Source organism: Leptonychotes weddellii, chromosome 4 (genome assembly GCF_054177405.1).
Source record: "Leptonychotes weddellii isolate Sample4059 chromosome 4, ASM5417740v2, whole genome shotgun sequence".
NCBI lineage: Eukaryota > Metazoa > Chordata > Mammalia > Carnivora > Phocidae > Leptonychotes > Leptonychotes weddellii.
In genome coordinates, this window is record NC_138372.1 from 94,369,979 (window position 1) to 94,388,173 (window position 18,195).

Consider the following 18,195-nt stretch of genomic DNA (forward strand, 5'->3'; position numbering starts at 1 on the left):
CTTTTCAATAAGTTTAAATCCTTGAGGGTACGGCATCACATGGGTTCTGTGTTCAGAGGCCTTAGCAGGAAGGTTTCTTCAGAATTTGACATGAGTCATGCCACTGTTCCCATGAGTATGAGTTACCTTCTCCAGATTACTCTGGTTTTGTTCAGTTTGCCACCAGGAGTCACTGTGTTATTCCTTGCTTTGAACACATGAGCACATCTCTTGCCTAGATAGAACTTAGTTTTATCTTGAGCATGAACACCTTCAATTTTAAGAAGAGCTGTGTGCTCCCTCTGGTTCTGGAGATCCTGCTTATTGCCAGCAAAAAATGACCTTGAACCACAGCCTTCCAGGCATATTTATCATTTTAGGAGTCCTGTTCCCAGCAGGCCTCCACAGGCTCCAAGATGCCTGAAACAGAAAGGCCTTGATTCCCCTCTTTTAATTTCTTTCTACTCTAATGTATCTCATAGAAACAATGTTGTTAAATCACTTTTCCTAAAGCACAGTTCTGATCTTACTACTCCTGACTTAAAAATCTTTACTGGGGGGGCACCTGGGTGGCTCAGTTGTTGGGCTTCTGCCTTCGGCTCAGGTCATGATCCCGGAGTCCTGGGATCGAGCCCCATATCGGGCTCCCTGCTTGGCGGGAGGCCTGCTTCTCCCTCTCCCACTCCCCCTGCTTGTGTTCCCTCTCTTGCTGTGTTTCTCTCTGTCAAATAAATAAAGTCTTTAAAAAAAAAAAAAAAACAGAACAGTACTTTACACAAAGTAGAGGCTTTATTAATAGTGACTTTGAATTCATAGGGAAAGACATAGTTTATATTTCAGTTTCTTCCCAGCTTATAATCATGTTAATGCTAGGAGAAATCTGTGGAGTGCAGCTTCTCTATAATAGGATAGCCTTATATTCCTAAAATACAAAGTAATATCTGTTCACTAAAGAAGTTTTGATAATATAAAAAAGTAGAAAGAAAAATGATTGCCTCTAATTCTGTTACCCAGAGAAAAACAACCATTCATTCAACTAATTTCATTAAAGACCTATTATGTGCCTGCCAGGTATTGTGTTAAGTATTGGTGGGTGGCTCAGTCGGTTCAGTGTCTGACTCGTGATCTCAGCTCAGGTCTTGATCTCAGGGTCATGAGTTCAAGCCCCATGTTGGGCTACACATTGGGTGTGCAGCCTACTTAAAAAAAAAAAAGTATTAGAGGTAAAAGGCTAAAAGATGCAATCTCTGCTCTCAAAGAGTTCATGATCCAATGGGGTGAGAAGTAAACTGATCATTTTAATTATAGAGTAAGTACTAATGGTAGAAGCATGCACAGGATGCTGTCTATGGAAGCATAAGTATTTTGTTATACTTATTTTACGTGCCCCCACGAACCTTGCTTTTTTTTTTTTAAGATTTTATTTATTTATTTGAGAAAGAGGGGGGGTCAAGACAGAGAATCTCGGGGTGCCTGGGTGGCTCAGTCGTTAAGCGTCTGCCTTCGGCTCAGGTCATGATCCCAGAGTCCTGGGATCGAGCCCCGCATCAGGCTCCCTGCTCCGCGGGAAGCCTGCTTCTCCCTCTCCCACTCCCCCTGCTTGTGTTCCCTCTCTCGCTGTATCTCTCTCTGTCAAATAAATAAAAAATCTTTAAAAAAAAAAAAAAAAGACAGAGGATCTCAAGTGGACACCTTGCTGAGCACAGCCTGACTCTGGGCTTTATCTCACAACCCATGAGATCATGAACTGAGCCAAAACCAAGAGTCAGACACTTAACCAAATGAGCCACCCAGGTGCCCCTGAAACTTGCTTTTTTAAGGATTCATTTGGCAAGTATTTTAGGAAATGAAGCACCTTCTTTTATAACCTTAAGTTCTTTCTTAATAAATCTAGATTGCTTAAGATGAAGTAAAAGTATATAAATATTTCTAGCATTTAGATTCTAGATTTAGAAAGTAATATGCTGGAAAATATTTAGTTTTGTGTAATGGACCTATGACTAGAAGAAACCCATTCTCCATAAATGGTGAGAAGGCAAAATTTAGGGTTTCTCCATTCCATTTTCACCAAATAAGTTCACATTTTGAAGAATGGAAACCAATCCTTCTTCACAATTCATATTAAGTAAAAATATGAAATAAAATGGATTCAGAGGCAAAGCTTCTGAATATGTGTGTTTTGATCAACTCACAAGGTTTGTTTCTGATAATATTAGTGTTCCCAGGATAAATATAGCACCACTCAGATCTGTAAAAACACACTTCTCATGCTGCAGAAAACCACAGAAACGTACAGGAAATGGTACAGCTTGTAACTGCAGTACCCATGTAGCCCTATCTGCGAAGCCAAAAATATACTCTTAATTCACAGGCAAAAACTGGAGCTAATGATAGACCTAATTTGTTTTCTTTCTATCAGGAATATTAATCTTGCTGCCCTTCTTCCAAACATGTAAAATCTAAAAGTATTTTGACCTTTAGTTTAACCAATTACAATGAGTCTTAATGCTGAGTAGAACACAAAATATTAATAAAACTTGAACTAAATAAAGAACCTCTATGTAAAGAAGACTAGTTGCTAAGAATGTTACCAGTTTTTGTTTTCCTCAACATTTACTATTTCCATGTTTGTCAGTTACCAGTTTTTTTTGTCATAATTCTTCATTTAGTGGACATATCAGGCCATGGTCCATGAACTACTGGGCATAAACAACAATCGGATTGATCTTTCCAGAGTGCCGGGGATCAGTAAAGACTTAAGAGAGGTGGTCCTATCTGCTGAAAACGATGAATTCTATGCTAACGTAGGTGGTTAAAATTTTTTTAAATTGTTTTTAGTTGTTGTTATGTAAGAAGGCCAGTATTGACTTGTTCGAATGAGAATAGTTATGGGATTTCATGTGGAAGGATGATAGAGCATCCTGTAGATAAACTGCATCTCAAAAGAAGGCGGAAGATTTGGATTCTGACCCTTTAACAGTTTTTTTTTTTCTTCATAGAATTCACATATTTAGCTTTGTACTTTTAAAATTAGAACCCAATTTATTTACTTCTGTAGCCCTTTGTGAGAATAGTAATGGTATTCATCACCAGTGTCCTGGCCAATGTCCAGATTTGGTCATTATAATGGAATTTTCTTGCCCTTCAATTCTGCCTTCGGGATTCTTTTTCACTTCTTCTTTTAAATGGTCTGGAAGTCAGACTCTTCGCTAGAACTGTGTTTCCAATTTCCTTTTTCACAGAATATGTACCTGAACTTTGCTGAGATTGGTAGCAATATAAAGAATCTCATGGAAGACTTTCAGAAGAAGAAACCAAAAGAACAGCAAAAACTAGAATCAATAGCAGACATGAAGGTAAATTGAACATGTTCATGGATGACTAACATGCAAGACTTTGGAACTATTCATGTAAGCAACATTTCTGGAATATTCTCAGTCTGATTTCTGCCTTGATTTTGTTTGGTTTGAGATAATTTTCTGTACTGTTTCTCTTTAGGAAACAATATAGTGAAAACTTCATAACAAGCCATGTGCTTCTTTCCATTCTTCAGTCACATTTGGACTATTTAAAAAGTCAGTCTACTGACATGTACCAGTTCTTCTCTTTTTAAGCAGAAACAAAATGCCATGGGATTGAAAGTTGTAGATGCCTTACTCTGGGCAGAACAATTCCTGCTTATTTTTTCCCTTCATGCATGTCTGTCCTCGGTCAAGAAATAACAGAACCCCCAATTGCTGTTTTTCCCATGGCAGGCCTTTGTTGAGAATTACCCACAGTTTAAGAAGATGTCTGGGACTGTATCAAAGCATGTGACAGTGGTTGGAGAGCTGTCTCGGTTGGTCAGTGAGCGGAATCTGCTGGAGGTTTCAGAAGTTGAGCAAGAACTGGCCTGTCAAAATGACCATTCTAGTGCTCTCCAGGTATCTATTCAGTCCAATTTGATGAGCACCTACTATGTGTAAGGCACTGTGCCAGGCAGAGCAAGAGATACAAAGGCAAGTAATCCTTCTTCACCAACATGGAATTTATAATCTAACAAGGAGTTGAGACAAGAACACAGATTAATTTTATTTAAGATAGATTCAAGAACCACAGGAGAAGAATAATGTGCAATAGCAAAGGGTTCAGACAATTAACTGAGTATTTAGGAGGGCATTGTAGTCTACAGGAAGAATACTAGACTAAAATCAGAAGATCTGCATTTTAGCCACTTGCCACCTACTGGCTTTGTGACCTGGAGCTGTTGGCTTAATTTCTGAGCCCCTTTCCTCATCTGTAAAATAGGTGTAATGATATTTATCTCACAGTGTTGTAAGGAAGATTTTAAAGATACAGTATGTATTAAAATGCATTATCTAAGTTTTTTATTATTGAACACCTGCTCTTCGTTCCATGAACATGTAAATGCCTGCTACATGTACATTGTGCTGTAAGGATCCAGAGGTACAAAGAAGAAAGAGATACCATCCTTTTCCTCAAAGAGCTCACACTATATAGTAGGGAAGAAAGAAATTTAAACCAAGAATTACCATGCTATAAGTGCTATTTACTAGAGGTATTTACAAAGGGATATGGAAATACAGAGGAAGGACAACTGTTTCCCCTAAGGATGAAGCTTCTTAAAGAAGAAGATGACATTAGATTTGGGTCTGGACAAATGAGGAGGGCACCAAACAGTAGAAGTGCACCAACCAGAGAGAAGAGGGGAAATTCTTGGCAGAGAGAATGCAGGCATGGAGATGTGGAGGGAGAAAAATTAAGGGAACAGAGAATAATGCAGTGTAGCTAGTGCAGGGTATAAGATGAGGAATAGTCTTAGATAAGCCAGAAAGACAACCTGGAACCTGATTATGGACATTGAAAGGAGATTGGGCTTTAATCTTAAAATGTTGAGAGCTTCCAGAGTATTTTAGAAGAAAAGGGACATAATCAGACTCTGGCCTCAAGAAATTTACAGTATTGTTGAAGGGACAACACTAAAGCACAAGGAGCACTTAGGCGGTGTTTCAAGGTAATATTTAATTAAGTTAAAATTGTGATGCTGACTATAATTAGATTTGAGGTTATTAGGGACAGTTCCTTAGAGAAGGTGATATTAAGATGGGCTATCAAGAATGAATAGAATCTGGGGGAGGATTTCAGTCAGGGATAACAGCAAAAGCAAAGAGGCAGAAGTATGCAGAAAATAATAAACAGTGTGACCTGTTGGAGAGTGGGTGTGGAAGAGAAATAGGAGATAAAATTGAATTGGTAAACAGGAACCAGTTTATGAAGAAGCTTGTAAGAGGAATTTGCACTTGCTGAGATAAGCAGAGAGATCCATTGTAGGGCCATATGTAGAAAGTTGATACGAAGAAAGCAGTATTTAAGGAAATTTAATCTAGTAAGGATATTTTGGAGGTGAAAAACCTGACGTTGGGCTAGTAGACTCACAGTGATAGTACTAAAAATGTACAGTAAGGGCAAATCTGAGAGACAGTTCAAAGGGAGAAAACAATTTAGCAACAGGTTGGATATAAGGATAACAAGACAGAACAAATTCGATAATTCCAAGGTTCCTGAGAAATGACAGTGTGGTATCACTGGCAATAAGTCATTTGGGAATGAGGGTCCTTTGGGAGGTAGCCATTTCTAAGGCATTCACCATAAGAAGTACATTTCCTTATTAGTAGGACCCTATATTCTACAACTTAGTCTCTTTCTTTCCCTGCTGTAATTCGACTTGACTTTATAAAATAAAGCCAGCATGGTATAATGGAAACAACACAGGCTTTGGAGCCAGACTGTCCTGGCTTTTATCCTGTCTCTATATACCAAAGTTTTTTTGAGAAAATATTACTTATTTTGCCCAAACCTCAGGGATAAAGATTTCAAACTTCTAGATTTTTACCAGGATTCAGTGAGATATGTAAAATGCTTCACATATGATAGGTGCTTTGTAAATATTGTTCCCTTCCTCTAAACATAATGCTTTAAATATATGGTACAACTAAAGCAAAGAAATCCACCCACCTGTGGTCGCTCTAGTTATAGCGAGGTCTTTACTGGGATTTACAATTTGTTACGTTTTACTGTTTATTAAGATTTCCTCTGAAAACATCATCAGTTTGAAAATCATGAAGATTCTATTTGCTTTATATTTATGAAAAGTCCTTCTATCAACACTGAATTTTATCCCTGTGCTCTAAAACCTTTCAAAGAACTTTTAGGCTGATTTTATTATTTTTTTAATTGTATTGAATTTTAATTCTTTTTTTTTTTTTTAAAGATTTTATTTATTTATTTGAGACAGAGAGAATGAGAGAGAGAGAGAGAGCACATGAGAGGGGGGAGGGTCAGAGGCAGAAGCAGGCTCCCTGCCGAGCAGGGAGTCTGATGCGGGACTCGATCCAGGGACTCCAGGATCATGACCTGAGCCGAAGGCAGTCGCTTAACCAACTGAGCCACCGAGGCGCCCCTGAATTCTAAATCTTAAATAGATGATATAAGTTCTTGGTGAAAGAGGTATGTAGTAAAAACTCAGTCTGTTACTAGTCTCACATGCATCCTTACAGTTATTCTGTATATGCGCAAGTCTGTGTGAGTGTGTGTATCTCCTTCTCTCTTTTTTAAATTCAAATGATAACATACTGTACACATAGTTCTGCATTTTTCTTTTTCACTTAACCGTGTATCTTAGAGACTGTTCCAGATCAGAACCTAAACACTCATTTTTTTTAATCGCTAAGTAGTATTCCTTTATAAAGATGTATAGCAATCTGTTTAATTTGACCAACTTACTTGAAGCAGTACTTAATAACAGTTTGCAGTTTTGTGGGCCTAATAAAAGTATTCCTATTAAAACTTTTATTTTTTCCAAGAAAATAAATTTTCTTTTCTTATTAAATAAAAACAAAATTTTGTCCTGTTATTAAATGTAAATTTCCTTGTTTATCTTTTATTTTTCCCTTTGAAACAATAGAACCAAACTTAACCACTAACCAGTTTTAGTATCTTTATTTGTATTTCTCTACCATACAGAAAGCAGTTAGACAAGTTTACTATAATTCCTTGCCTGAAACCTTATTTCTTGTTCACTTTAAAAGAAAAAAATAGATACTTTAAAATATGAATTCCATTTGTGATCCACTTTATATTTTAAAAAGTTATCCTCTGAAGGTTTTCTTGCCCATGTTATTAGGGTTTTACAGTGAGCCGTTGATTTGGACTCCCCCACCATAAAGGATTTCTTTGGCAACATGATTTAAATAGTCTATAAAGGGAGCTTTTGTTTGATAATGAGTACATGCCGGGGGCCTGACCCCTAGATGGGTTATAGCATTCCTTGGCTTGACCTTAGATAATACGTCATGAAATAATGAATTGAGGTTTTTGAGTAGAGATGGCGTTTGCTTTATTGAATAGTAACTATATCATGATGAAGGAAAAAAATACATATATTGCTAAAAATTAACTTAAATAAATGACTGCCACTTCTAACCAGTTATCCTACAGGCTAACAAAAATTTGATTTAGAAGAATTTTCACTAGAACCGAACTGCAATGTACTATCATTAAAACATATCTATAGCCTTGGAAAAGACTCATTTGATTAGTGAGGAAGATATTTTTTTCATGCCATGAAGAGAAATATCTTCAGAAAGTAAGCAGTTTTCCCCCATCGTGTGTCATGTCATAGCTTTTCATTTAGAAGGAAGAACTAGTCTGTTTTTATATCCTTCTTTCCTGACCTTGCGTAAAAGGCCTCAAATCATCCTATTAAAGATATAAAGACTCAATAAATACTTCTTAGAAAAATTAAGAGGAAGAGTTCTGTTTGAAGCAGTATGGAGTACTGGCTAAGAGCTTGGGACTTTGATGGCTTGGGTTTGAAAATTATAACCACTTAGTCTTTTTGTCTGTAAAATGGGGAAAAATTACAGTACTTACCTTAAAGATTTTTGTGAGGGTGTAATGAGCTAGTACATGTAAAGCACTTAATATGGTACCTGGTACTTAAAACATTCAATAAGTAATAACTGTCACATTATCCATATTATTATTTGATGATACATTCTGTTTTCTCTATGACATCTAGGATATTGTTTTCTAATCTACTCATCACCTCGGATCTCTCTCTCTCCCAGATTTCAGAAGGGTTTTCTGCTTCTCATTAAAATCATAAGAAAATTGTTTGGGACACATTGAGGTGACAATTTTACTTTCACCAATTAAGAATAAAAATGATCAATTTCTCTCTAAACCAACATTTAGCCAGTGTTTCAGACAGTGTTGACCAGCAGAAGACCTACAGCAAAGCTAAATTTTATGTTGACTAGTCATTAAGGAAAAGAATACTGACTCAGATGTATTTACCAGTCAGTAGAATTGGGTCCTGCCTACTTTCTATAATTTTTTCTAGATAAGCTCTTTATAGTCCCATAACACTGTTCTCTCAAACTGTTAAGACTCATTTTTTTTTTATCATATCAGCATGTTAAAGGCTTCTGCGAATTTCATCTTGCTATTCTAATCTGCTGGATTATTAATGCTAGTCATTGATGATTTTACTACATTAATGTGATAGCAGATAACAAGGTAGAGTTCCTATTCTTTAGGTTAAATTAAAACAAAATAAAGACTATTTTTAGTTGCTGACTTCATCTGTAATTTATACAGTGGTATAACTAAGTCATTATAAAAATTTGTTCTTGTGCTGCTTCATCATAATTTTGGTAGAAGAAAACAGAAAAGTTGCCCAAAACAATGGAAGGATCTTTAAATATCAGAAAAGAATTGTTTTTTAATTGATGTTTTTTGAGTGAACATTAGCTCCTTTTTGAAACTTAACCTTCAGAGAGAGTGTTTTTGCTTTTCTTATTCCTTGATTAGGCATATATGAATGTTAGAATTCAGTGAATTCTGTGTTTGAATCCTATCTTCTTAAGAGGACAATAGTTTTCTTTTGCTCTTTACTCAGCCATTGTTATGTGAAATATACTTTTCTCTCTTGAAAGTTTCAAGGGTTATGGAAAATTTCATAAAATTTCATAAGAAAAGAGAAACCAGAAGTTCATTATGTAATTCACTCATATTTCCAACATATAAATACCACCGTGTAGCAGATCCCTGCTGTGTAATTAGAAGTCTCTCGGATTGTTTTCTCTTCTCTGGTTAGTACCCTGGAATCTCAATATAACATATACCACTGTTGGTCAAGTTGATGAGTCAAGTAGCCATGAGTGAAATGTTCAAAATTAAGTCAGAAGATAGGGCGCCTGGGTGGCTTAGTGGTTAAGCGTCTGCCTTCGGCTCAGGTCATGATCCCAGGGTCCTGGGATTGAGCCCCGCATCAGGCTCCCTCCTCGGCAGGAGGCCTGCTTCTCCCTCTCCCACTCACCCTGCTTGTAGTCCCTCTCTCGCTGTGTCTCTCTCTGTCAAATAAATAAAATCTTTTTGAAAAAAAATAATAAGTCAGAGGATAATGTGGGATCCAGGCAGACAAAAATGCCCTTCCTCTTCAAGGACTTACATAGCTGAAAGAGAAGAAAGAACTCAGCTTGTACCTACATGTTTCCTTTCATGAGGAAATAGATAAGCCTAGCTGGAACGCTGACCTGAGTCATGGGTTGGGTCCTAAGGGATCAAAAGTAGCAAAGTAATCTACTCAAAGTAATCTTGGATCAGATCTGAGCCACATCCTCAAGGGAGAACTAAGAGTCAAGCCAGGGACTCTAAATACCAGCACCAGATCTCAAGGAAGAGAAGTGGAATTCTTTAATGGGAAAGAGCCAAGAGTCAAGATGCAAGCGAAAGTAGTTAGAAAGGGAGCAAGTAGGAAGGGTACCAGCTGATTGGGGCAGTCTTTGTCCCTATACCAGTTTTGTGGTTTTATACTTGAGAATCTCAGATTTGCTGAAAAATACAGAAATTGAGTAGATTTAAGGTAAAAAGAGAGTGATCCCAAGGGCAGGAATTGAAACATTGTGCCTATAAAAAAAAGTGGCAACAGAGATCCCAGATGGATGTTTTAAACTTAGGCTAAGTTGATGAGAGACATAGGAAATAGGGTATTCTTATTATGGTGGAAACTAGTGGCAAATTTGAACAGGTATTCTAAATAGTCTGTATTCCGTGATTGCTCTGGAAAGGGTACTACAAAAGAAAAAAAAGTAAGGAAATTCTTATGACTGCAGGGTTTAAATCTAAAGAAGAGAAATATCTTCCCTTTTGATTCCTTAAAGATGATGCTAGTGAAATATTCACCCAGAAAAGCAACAATAGAAATCCTACCCAGAGAACTTCCTACTTGAGAGCCACCTGGGTGGTTCCCCATGTCATCGTAGTTCTCTTTGGTGTGAACAGAAGAGTTCTTAAACATTAAGCCTGGTTGTTGTGAAGTATTAAAAAGATAAGGTATGTGAAAGCATCTCATAAGTTGTAAAGTTCCATTTGGATGTATGTCCTCAGACTCTAGTGCCCTCCAAGGCTCTTGCCAGTCTTTCAACTCAACCCATTTCTTTCTCTGATTTCCATATTCCTGTTAAGAGCATCTCCTCTTTTAGTCTCCCAGACTAATTCTAACACTTACTCATTCTTTAGGGCCTTTTGCATGAAGTCTTTCTTGATTCCTCAGCAACCAGATGTACTTTTCTTCACTCTGTGTCCCCTTCCCCGCATTGTGCTGATTCTCAGTTTCAGTTTCTTGTTTTGTTTTTTGCATACATATGTTTCTGTTATAATACCACGTGTTTTCCTGAAAAACCTCCAGTTCTGCAAAATCATGTACTAAAAATAAGTATTATGGGAAAATAGGATTATAAGCAGGTCACTTAAAATCCACGTAACTAAAAAAAAGTCTATATAACTTTGTAATCAAAGCCCTAATAAAAATAGTGACAATCCAAAAAAAAAAAAATAGTGACAATCCTAATAAAAATATTAGCACAGTTAAATCTCCACAGACATTTGTACCTAGAAATATACTCAGTCCATCCTTTGTAGCCTTCCTTACTCCTAGGGCTCACATTTTATTCTTCAAGATGTAAGGTCAGAAAAACTTTTGCTTCTATACAAACTAGTTTCACCAAAATTAAAAATACAATATGGGGATATCAGTCAGTTTTTGGCTGTCATTTTGTTTGCTTTTTAACTCAGAGAAATTTCTTCACATCCTTTTCATGCACTTGCCCTTTCCCCAGATATCTTAATACAGTGGAAAATAAAACAGCTCTTAAAGCTACAAAACAAGCTACTTCTTGCAGAAAACTCTTGTGTAGGGTTTACATCCTTTCTTCTTAACATAGTGTTAAAGCTTCCTCTTAAAGAGGAAGCTTGGCCCTATTCCCTTCTTAATACTAACATACTGGAAAAACTACGTATAAGCCATTATACCTTCTGTGTTAAACTGACACCATTCCCATATTTAATGATCTCATAGAGTTAAAGTGCATTCAAGAAACGTGCTTTGTAGCAGAATAGGCTGTAATTGTTTCATTCCCCTTCACCTTCTTGTCTGTGAACTCACTGAGGAAAGAAACTGTGTTTAACTCACCTCTATATCCTCCAGTGCCTGGCATAGTGCCTTATGCTTAGAGGGGGATCACAGAGTAGTTCTTGACTTGAATTAATTTGTTCTGCTGCATAATAAGCATAAATACGTACTATGGGGAAGTTCCTTAATATGAGGATTGACAAAACCTAAATGATTTTGTCCAGCTTCCTTTGCAGTCAATACCTGCCCTCTTAAGATCCCAAGTGTTCAATTTAGAGGTTACACACTCATTTTTCTTTACATACTCATATCTCTGAAAGGCATGTGGAAACATTGTTACATCTGATGCTTCTTGGAGATTAAGCCCAGTCCTCCTACATAAAATTCTACCAACTTGTCTCCATTTCACTGGTCAGTCACTAATGCTAAGCAATAGTTTTGCAAGTCAACGGGTCAGTTCTGTTGTGTGCTGTGTTGATTGAAATGGTGGAAATAGTATATGTTCCTTGTTTCAGCAAGGAAACTGCAACCTTTCCCACATGAGACCACAGACCATCTCATCAAAGGAAAGAAAGAAGGAACTATCCATAGTTAAATTCATTTTTGTCCTAAAGCAATTGCAATGGGAAATTCTTGTCTTGGGCAAAGGCATTTAATTTTCTGTAGTTGAAACAATTGCTAAACCTATAACCTGTACATTGCCATTGTAGTAATCTTAGTCATGAACTCAGATGCATCACTGCCATTCATTAGACTTACTAGACTTAAGATCTTATACATCACTCAGGTGAAGGGGAGATAAATATCAGCTCTTCGTTTTTTCAGAATGTAAAGAGGCTCCTGCAGAACCCCAAAGTGACAGAGTTTGATGCTGCCCGCCTGGTGATGCTTTATGCTCTACATTATGAGCGACACAGCAGCAATAGCCTACCAGGACTAATGATGGACCTCAGGAATAAAGGTGTTTCTGAGAAGTATCGAAAGGTAACCAAATTTATATATTAATCCCACCAAACAGCTAGCAACTCTATTATTATATTCTTAGTTCTGACAAATCATACTGCTTTTACTTACAGAAATGTATAATTATGTCCTCTCATGTCTTCATTTCCTTAATAAAGGTATTTTCTTATGAAATGAGTTTCCTGATCCCCAAGCAATAAGAGCTGGTTCTCTTTTTTCCTAATAGCTTGTGTCTGCAGTAGTTGAATATGGTGGTAAACGGGTCAGAGGAAGTGACCTTTTCAGCCCCAAAGATGCTGTGGCTATCACCAAACAGTTCCTCAAAGGATTGAAGGTATGGCATCTCCTCTATACTTTACTAAATGAGAAACAGTGGAAGCCCCTGCGGCTGAGAGTGAATAAATAAGATCTTCAGAGTAACTTCAGGATTGCTGCTAATTTAGTACTATGTCAATTAAATGAAATTAAAGCAGACATCTCCCAAAAGCTTTTTCTTCAAATGCTTTCTGTATGGGAGCAGCATCAGCATTGGACTGAGCAGCTGAACAGGGAATAATAGAATATTTCCAGGAAATACCCCAGAGTAAAACAGACAGTTCTGTTGGTTATAGCTGTTTTACTCCATTTCTTTATCATTTAAGATTTGTTTGGTTGTTTTTCTTTGAAGGAAATTAAAGATGAAGCAAACAACTGTAGATCTTTTAAAATTACTATTTTCTTAAAACGGTAAAAAAAATTAGTTTTAATCTGCAAGCCTTTCTTATGTTTCCTGAAATGTTTCCATTTACCTGAGTGTTTCTTGACTCCTTTTCTATGTGGTCTTTTCCTCTTATTTGCTCTACCTACCATATAACATTTTCACAAAAGGATAAGAATCACTGAAAAGATGATAAAGGATTTAAGCAATTCCATTTTCGAAATTCTTTTATAATAGCTAGGCTTAAGTTACAAAGTATTTTTATGAGATTAGAACATTTCTAATTGATGAAAAGAAATTTTTAAGTTATTTAACCAGAAAATTCCCATTTGAATCTATCCCATGAAATCCCTATTGAGTGCATGTCCTTTTCTGATGAGTATCATTAACTGTTATATTGCAAGTTCCCCCAAAATGATATAAGAATCGTCTTCCCCTGTCTTAGGGAGTAGAAAATGTGTATACTCAACATCAACCTTTCCTACATGAGACCCTGGACCATCTCATCAAAGGAAAGCTTAAGGAAAACGTGTACCCTTATCTAGGCCCCAGCACACTCAGAGACAGGTAAGGTAACTAAGATACTAATAATAAAAACCAGAAACACTAAGAAAATAGGAAATGTGGAGTGTTGTAAGAGACAACAACTAAGATGATATTGCTCTACTCCTCCTTCTCCTGTTTTTTCAGTTCTGAGATTCTTTTGGTTTTACATGTGTCAGGGTTAGATATAAATTCACCTACTAAGCCTGCAAGATTATTTCTTTTGGAATAAAGAAACAGGTGTTTTGAAGTATCCCATATACTTGTATTCTGTCCTTTGATATCAGATGAGTTTACTTATGCCATTTAAGGTTCAGTTCCATGGCATTTAACATTTGGAGTTTCAAAAATTAAGGCCCAAAATAGATTTGCTGCTTGGTTGCCATCCAGAGCAGGTTGTTACTATTTTTGGTGAGGACTGGACTTTGCCAAATGTGGCCAGCATACGAACTGAGACCTAATTAACAGAGGCCATTTGTTACACAGAAGCAAAGGATGGCTTGCTTTTGGGGTATTAACTGAAGGAAGGAATTAATTGTCATTTTAATCGAGTGGTCTGTTAGTTTTAATAAAAACAAAACTCGTCCAGATCAATTTACTTAGATCAACCTGAAATTTTAAATATACACAAAGTCTACTTTGTTATAAATTATATTCTTGTGTATTTTTTACTGGGACCACATATTATAAAGAACCTAATATATGTAATGGGATAGAGTGATGTGCAAATTGTTACTATTGGTAGATTTCTTCAATTATTTCAGCTAATCATAACCTAAGAGTCTTGGAAGAATAGTGTTTTATAGATATAATAAACTTCTGAAAGGAAAAAGATGACTCTTTTATATGATAAAATTTTTTTTTTCCATTTTGTTCCTTTAAAAAAAAAAAACCTCTGTAATTTGGTAACAACAGAAAAGAAAGATCTTTTAAAAAATCCAAGGTTGAGAGGCAGAATATCTGGGGTTAAATTCAGACAGTACATTCATTCAGATAAAATGTTTAAGGACCTTGGCGTCAAGATTCAGAAATGTCAGCTAAGTGGAAAGAATGCAAACCAGCCTAAAGCTATTTACCTATCTTAGAGGCTTTTTGAAAAACAGTATAAGTCTATTAAATGGCCTTCTAATTAGTATGATAGAAGTAAAAATATTACTTTTTCATGAATTTCATATAAGAATTATCAATTAGCTATTTATTGCTAAAGAGACACCATACACCACCAGAAAAGTATATTGTGTATGATTAGTTCATAACAGCAAACCTTTCTAATTTGGGTGATTCATTTCCGAACAAAGCTCAGAATGATGCTTTTCCAACAAAATGCACATTTATCAGTTGTCAGCATCTGTTAGCATTTGTCACTATTACCTAAATACAAATATAGTTAATAATTCAATTGCTGCATCCTTTTATATAACAGATATTTATTGAGTGTCTTCAGTATGTCAAAAACTGTTGTAAATGCTGGGGAAATAAAACAGGAAAGACAAGTTACCTGCCCTTATAGGAACTTACATGAAGGAGACAGTAAGCTAGTAAACAAATAAAGACTATGATTTGAATGAGATAAGTGCTATTGAGGAAATAAATAGTGTAATAAGCTACAAAGTAACTTTGTAGAAGTGAGGGGGGCTGTTTTAAATGGAGAGAACCTCTCTGAGGAAATGCTATTTAAAATGAGCTTTGAAGGGGTGCCCGGGTAGCTCAGTTGGTTAAGCGTCTGCCTTCGGCTCGGGTCATGATCCCAGGGTCTTGAGATCGAGCCCCGCATCGAGCCCCGCATCAGGCCCTACATCATGCTCCTTGCTCAGCGGGGAGCCTGCTTCTCTCCCTCTCCCTCTACCTGCTACTCCGCCTGTTTGTGCTCTTCCTCTCTCTCTCAAATAAATAAATAATCTTTAAAAAAAAAAAAAAAAAAAAAGATGAGCTTTGAATGACAAGACAGAGCCAATCACATAACAATTAAGAGAAAAAGCATCCCAAGCAGAGGGAACACTAGAGCAAAGGCCTTGAAGAGAGAACTTGGCAAGTTCATGGAACGGAAAGAAACCCAGTGTGGTTGGGGCATAGTGAATAAGGAGGAAATAAGTTGAAAAAATAAGTAGGAGCTGGATTACATAGGGTCTTAAGAAGGTTTTTAAATTTTAAATGTCAAAGGAAACCATTGAAGAGCTTAGACATAAGTGACATGAACTGAATTACTTATTAAAGGATCATCTTCTAGGGAGAATTGATTTCTTTTCTTTTTTTTTTTTTTGAGAATGGATATTTGAAGGCAAAAATAGAAGCAGGGAGACTACTTAGGAGGCCGTTATAATAGTACAGGTAAGGAATGAAAGAGGTTTGGATAAGGAGGCTGGGAGAGAAAGAATCAATAGACTTATTTAATGGAGTCATCTACTCCACTAAAGAGGTTATCTACTCTTACCCTCTTACCATAGAATAAGAGAGAAGTGAAGAATAACTCTCAGGTTGGGGTGGGGGGCAATCAAGTTGTTAAGTTGCAGATGCCTATAACCAAGTAGAAATGTTGGATAATAAATTGGGAGTCAACAAGATTTTGGCGATATTTAAAGCTATGGGATATAAGATATATAAGATCACTTAGGGAGAGAGCATAGAAAGAAAAGAAGAGAGCCTAGGACTGAGGATTGAGTGGAAGACATGGAGCCAGATATGGAGACTGAGGAGGAGGAGACATAAAGATAGAAAGAAAACCAGGAGAGCATAGTGTCATACAGACGAAGAAGCAAGTGGTAACCTGAGTCTAGTCTTCTGAGAGGTAAAGGTGAAAACGGTGAAGAATCCATCAGATATGGCAACACGAAGGTCTTTGGTGACCTATTCCCAGTTTCCGGGAGATTAGAAACCAAATTAGGGTTACAGGATGTAAGATAAAATAGAGATAACAAATGTATATAACACTTTTAAAGAAATTTTGCATGAAGGTGTCAGAGAAATGGGATGGTAGCTAGGAGAGAGTGTGTACTCAAGGGAAAGAGATTCTAGAGCATATCTGATGAGATTGTAATCTAATGAGAATTACCCTAAAGAAAGAAAAGTCAAAAATGCTGAAGAGAAAGAGAAAGAACTGCACAAGTCTTTAAGGGATCCAGAGCATAAGCAGAGGAGCCTTTGATAGAAACAGAGGTACTTTTTTCTTTTTAACAATTTTGATGGTGAGAATATGGGACCGTCTAAGCTGATTGCTTCTATTTTCTCAGTAAAATACAATGTCAAGTTATCAACTGAGGTAGTGGGTAAAAAGAGAAAACATTGTGAAACTGTCATCTTGCAGGCCAGGAATCAGATTTACTAGGGAAATGTAAGTAGGACTTCTAGCCAAATTGAGTGCCCATTAGAGTTTTATGGTCATTAATTTAAAATAGAGGGGCACCTTGGTGGCTCAGTCGGTTAAGCGACGGACTCTTGATTTCAGCTCAGGTCATGATCTCAGGGTGTTGAGATCAAGCCCCAAGTGGGCTCCACGCTCAGTGCAGGGTCTGCTTGTCCCTCTCCCTCTGCCCCTCCCCCCTCTTTTTCTCTCCCCGCTCCCAAATAAAAAAATAAATAAAACCTTTAAAATAGAGCCCATGAGCCTAGTTGTGTGGTTTTCTCCAGCAACTTTTGGCTGTACTAGATTAAATGAGGATAAGGCTGGCAGCTAGGCCCAACCTGGATTTGGGGAATTGAAAACAGAAGGAGGGTATTAGATGGTAAATAAAGTATTGTTGAGTGAATTAGTGGTCTTGATGAGGTCAAAGAATTATTATAGTAGAAGTATTAGTGTAAGTGAATTAGAAGTTGAGGAGCTTGTTGTTGGAGAAAGAGATCTTGAATGCAAGATTTCACAATGCAGATACTTAAAGTGAAGGAGTTTAGGTTATAATCATGGGTGTTGGTTATGAGGGATGGAAGAACACATCATCCTGGGTGAGAAGACCGGGATGTGAGATGAGTAATCCACATTGATATGAAAGTCACTGAAAATCCTGAAAGGAACAGCAGTGAAAAGGAGGACAGTAAACCAGAGCTAAAATCTTCAAGGAATAAGAGAGTGACCAGGAAAGGAGGTCAGGAGAAAACAGTGCAACCGCATCATGAGCTTCTAACATAACGGAGACATTGAAGAAGGCAGAGAAGTTGGTTCCGAAACAACAGGACAGGGCACAGAAGATGCCTACGCCACCTTCTGGCCCTGCTTAACAGCAGGTAGACTGCAGAGGCCTTGAAAAGACCTACTGAACATTCTGCTTCTAAAAGTTTGCTGTCTAGATATATTGTGCAAGTACAAAAAGACGTATAAACAAGGATAGTTACCGAAACATTATTTGTAACAGTTAAAAAAAAAAAACAAACAGGCTAAATATCCATCAATAGAGGACTGGTTACCTAAATTACAGTACAGTGCTATGCATTCTTAAAAAATAGAATAACGGGGCGCCTGGGTGGCTCAGTCGTTAAGCGTCTGCCTTCGGCTCAGGTCATGATCCCAGGGTCCTGGGATCGAGCCCCGCATCGGGCTCCCTGCTCC

The 18,195-nt window shown here is 37.1% G+C and overlaps 1 protein-coding gene across 2 annotated transcripts in view; it reads left to right on the forward strand.

The window, feature by feature from the left end:
• The window catches only part of VPS45 (vacuolar protein sorting 45 homolog), a 67,026-nt gene that overhangs the window by 11,729 nt on the left and 37,102 nt on the right, over positions 1-18,195 (forward strand). For both annotated transcript variants that reach the window (XM_081815861.1, XM_081815862.1), the window contains 6 exons: positions 2,649-2,783; positions 3,222-3,335; positions 3,735-3,902; positions 12,281-12,439; positions 12,645-12,752; positions 13,561-13,682. In XM_081815861.1, coding sequence (XP_081671987.1) covers positions 2,649-2,783; positions 3,222-3,335; positions 3,735-3,902; positions 12,281-12,439; positions 12,645-12,752; positions 13,561-13,682 — 806 coding nt within the window. The remainder of the gene's footprint in view (positions 1-2,648; positions 2,784-3,221; positions 3,336-3,734; positions 3,903-12,280; positions 12,440-12,644; positions 12,753-13,560; positions 13,683-18,195) is intronic.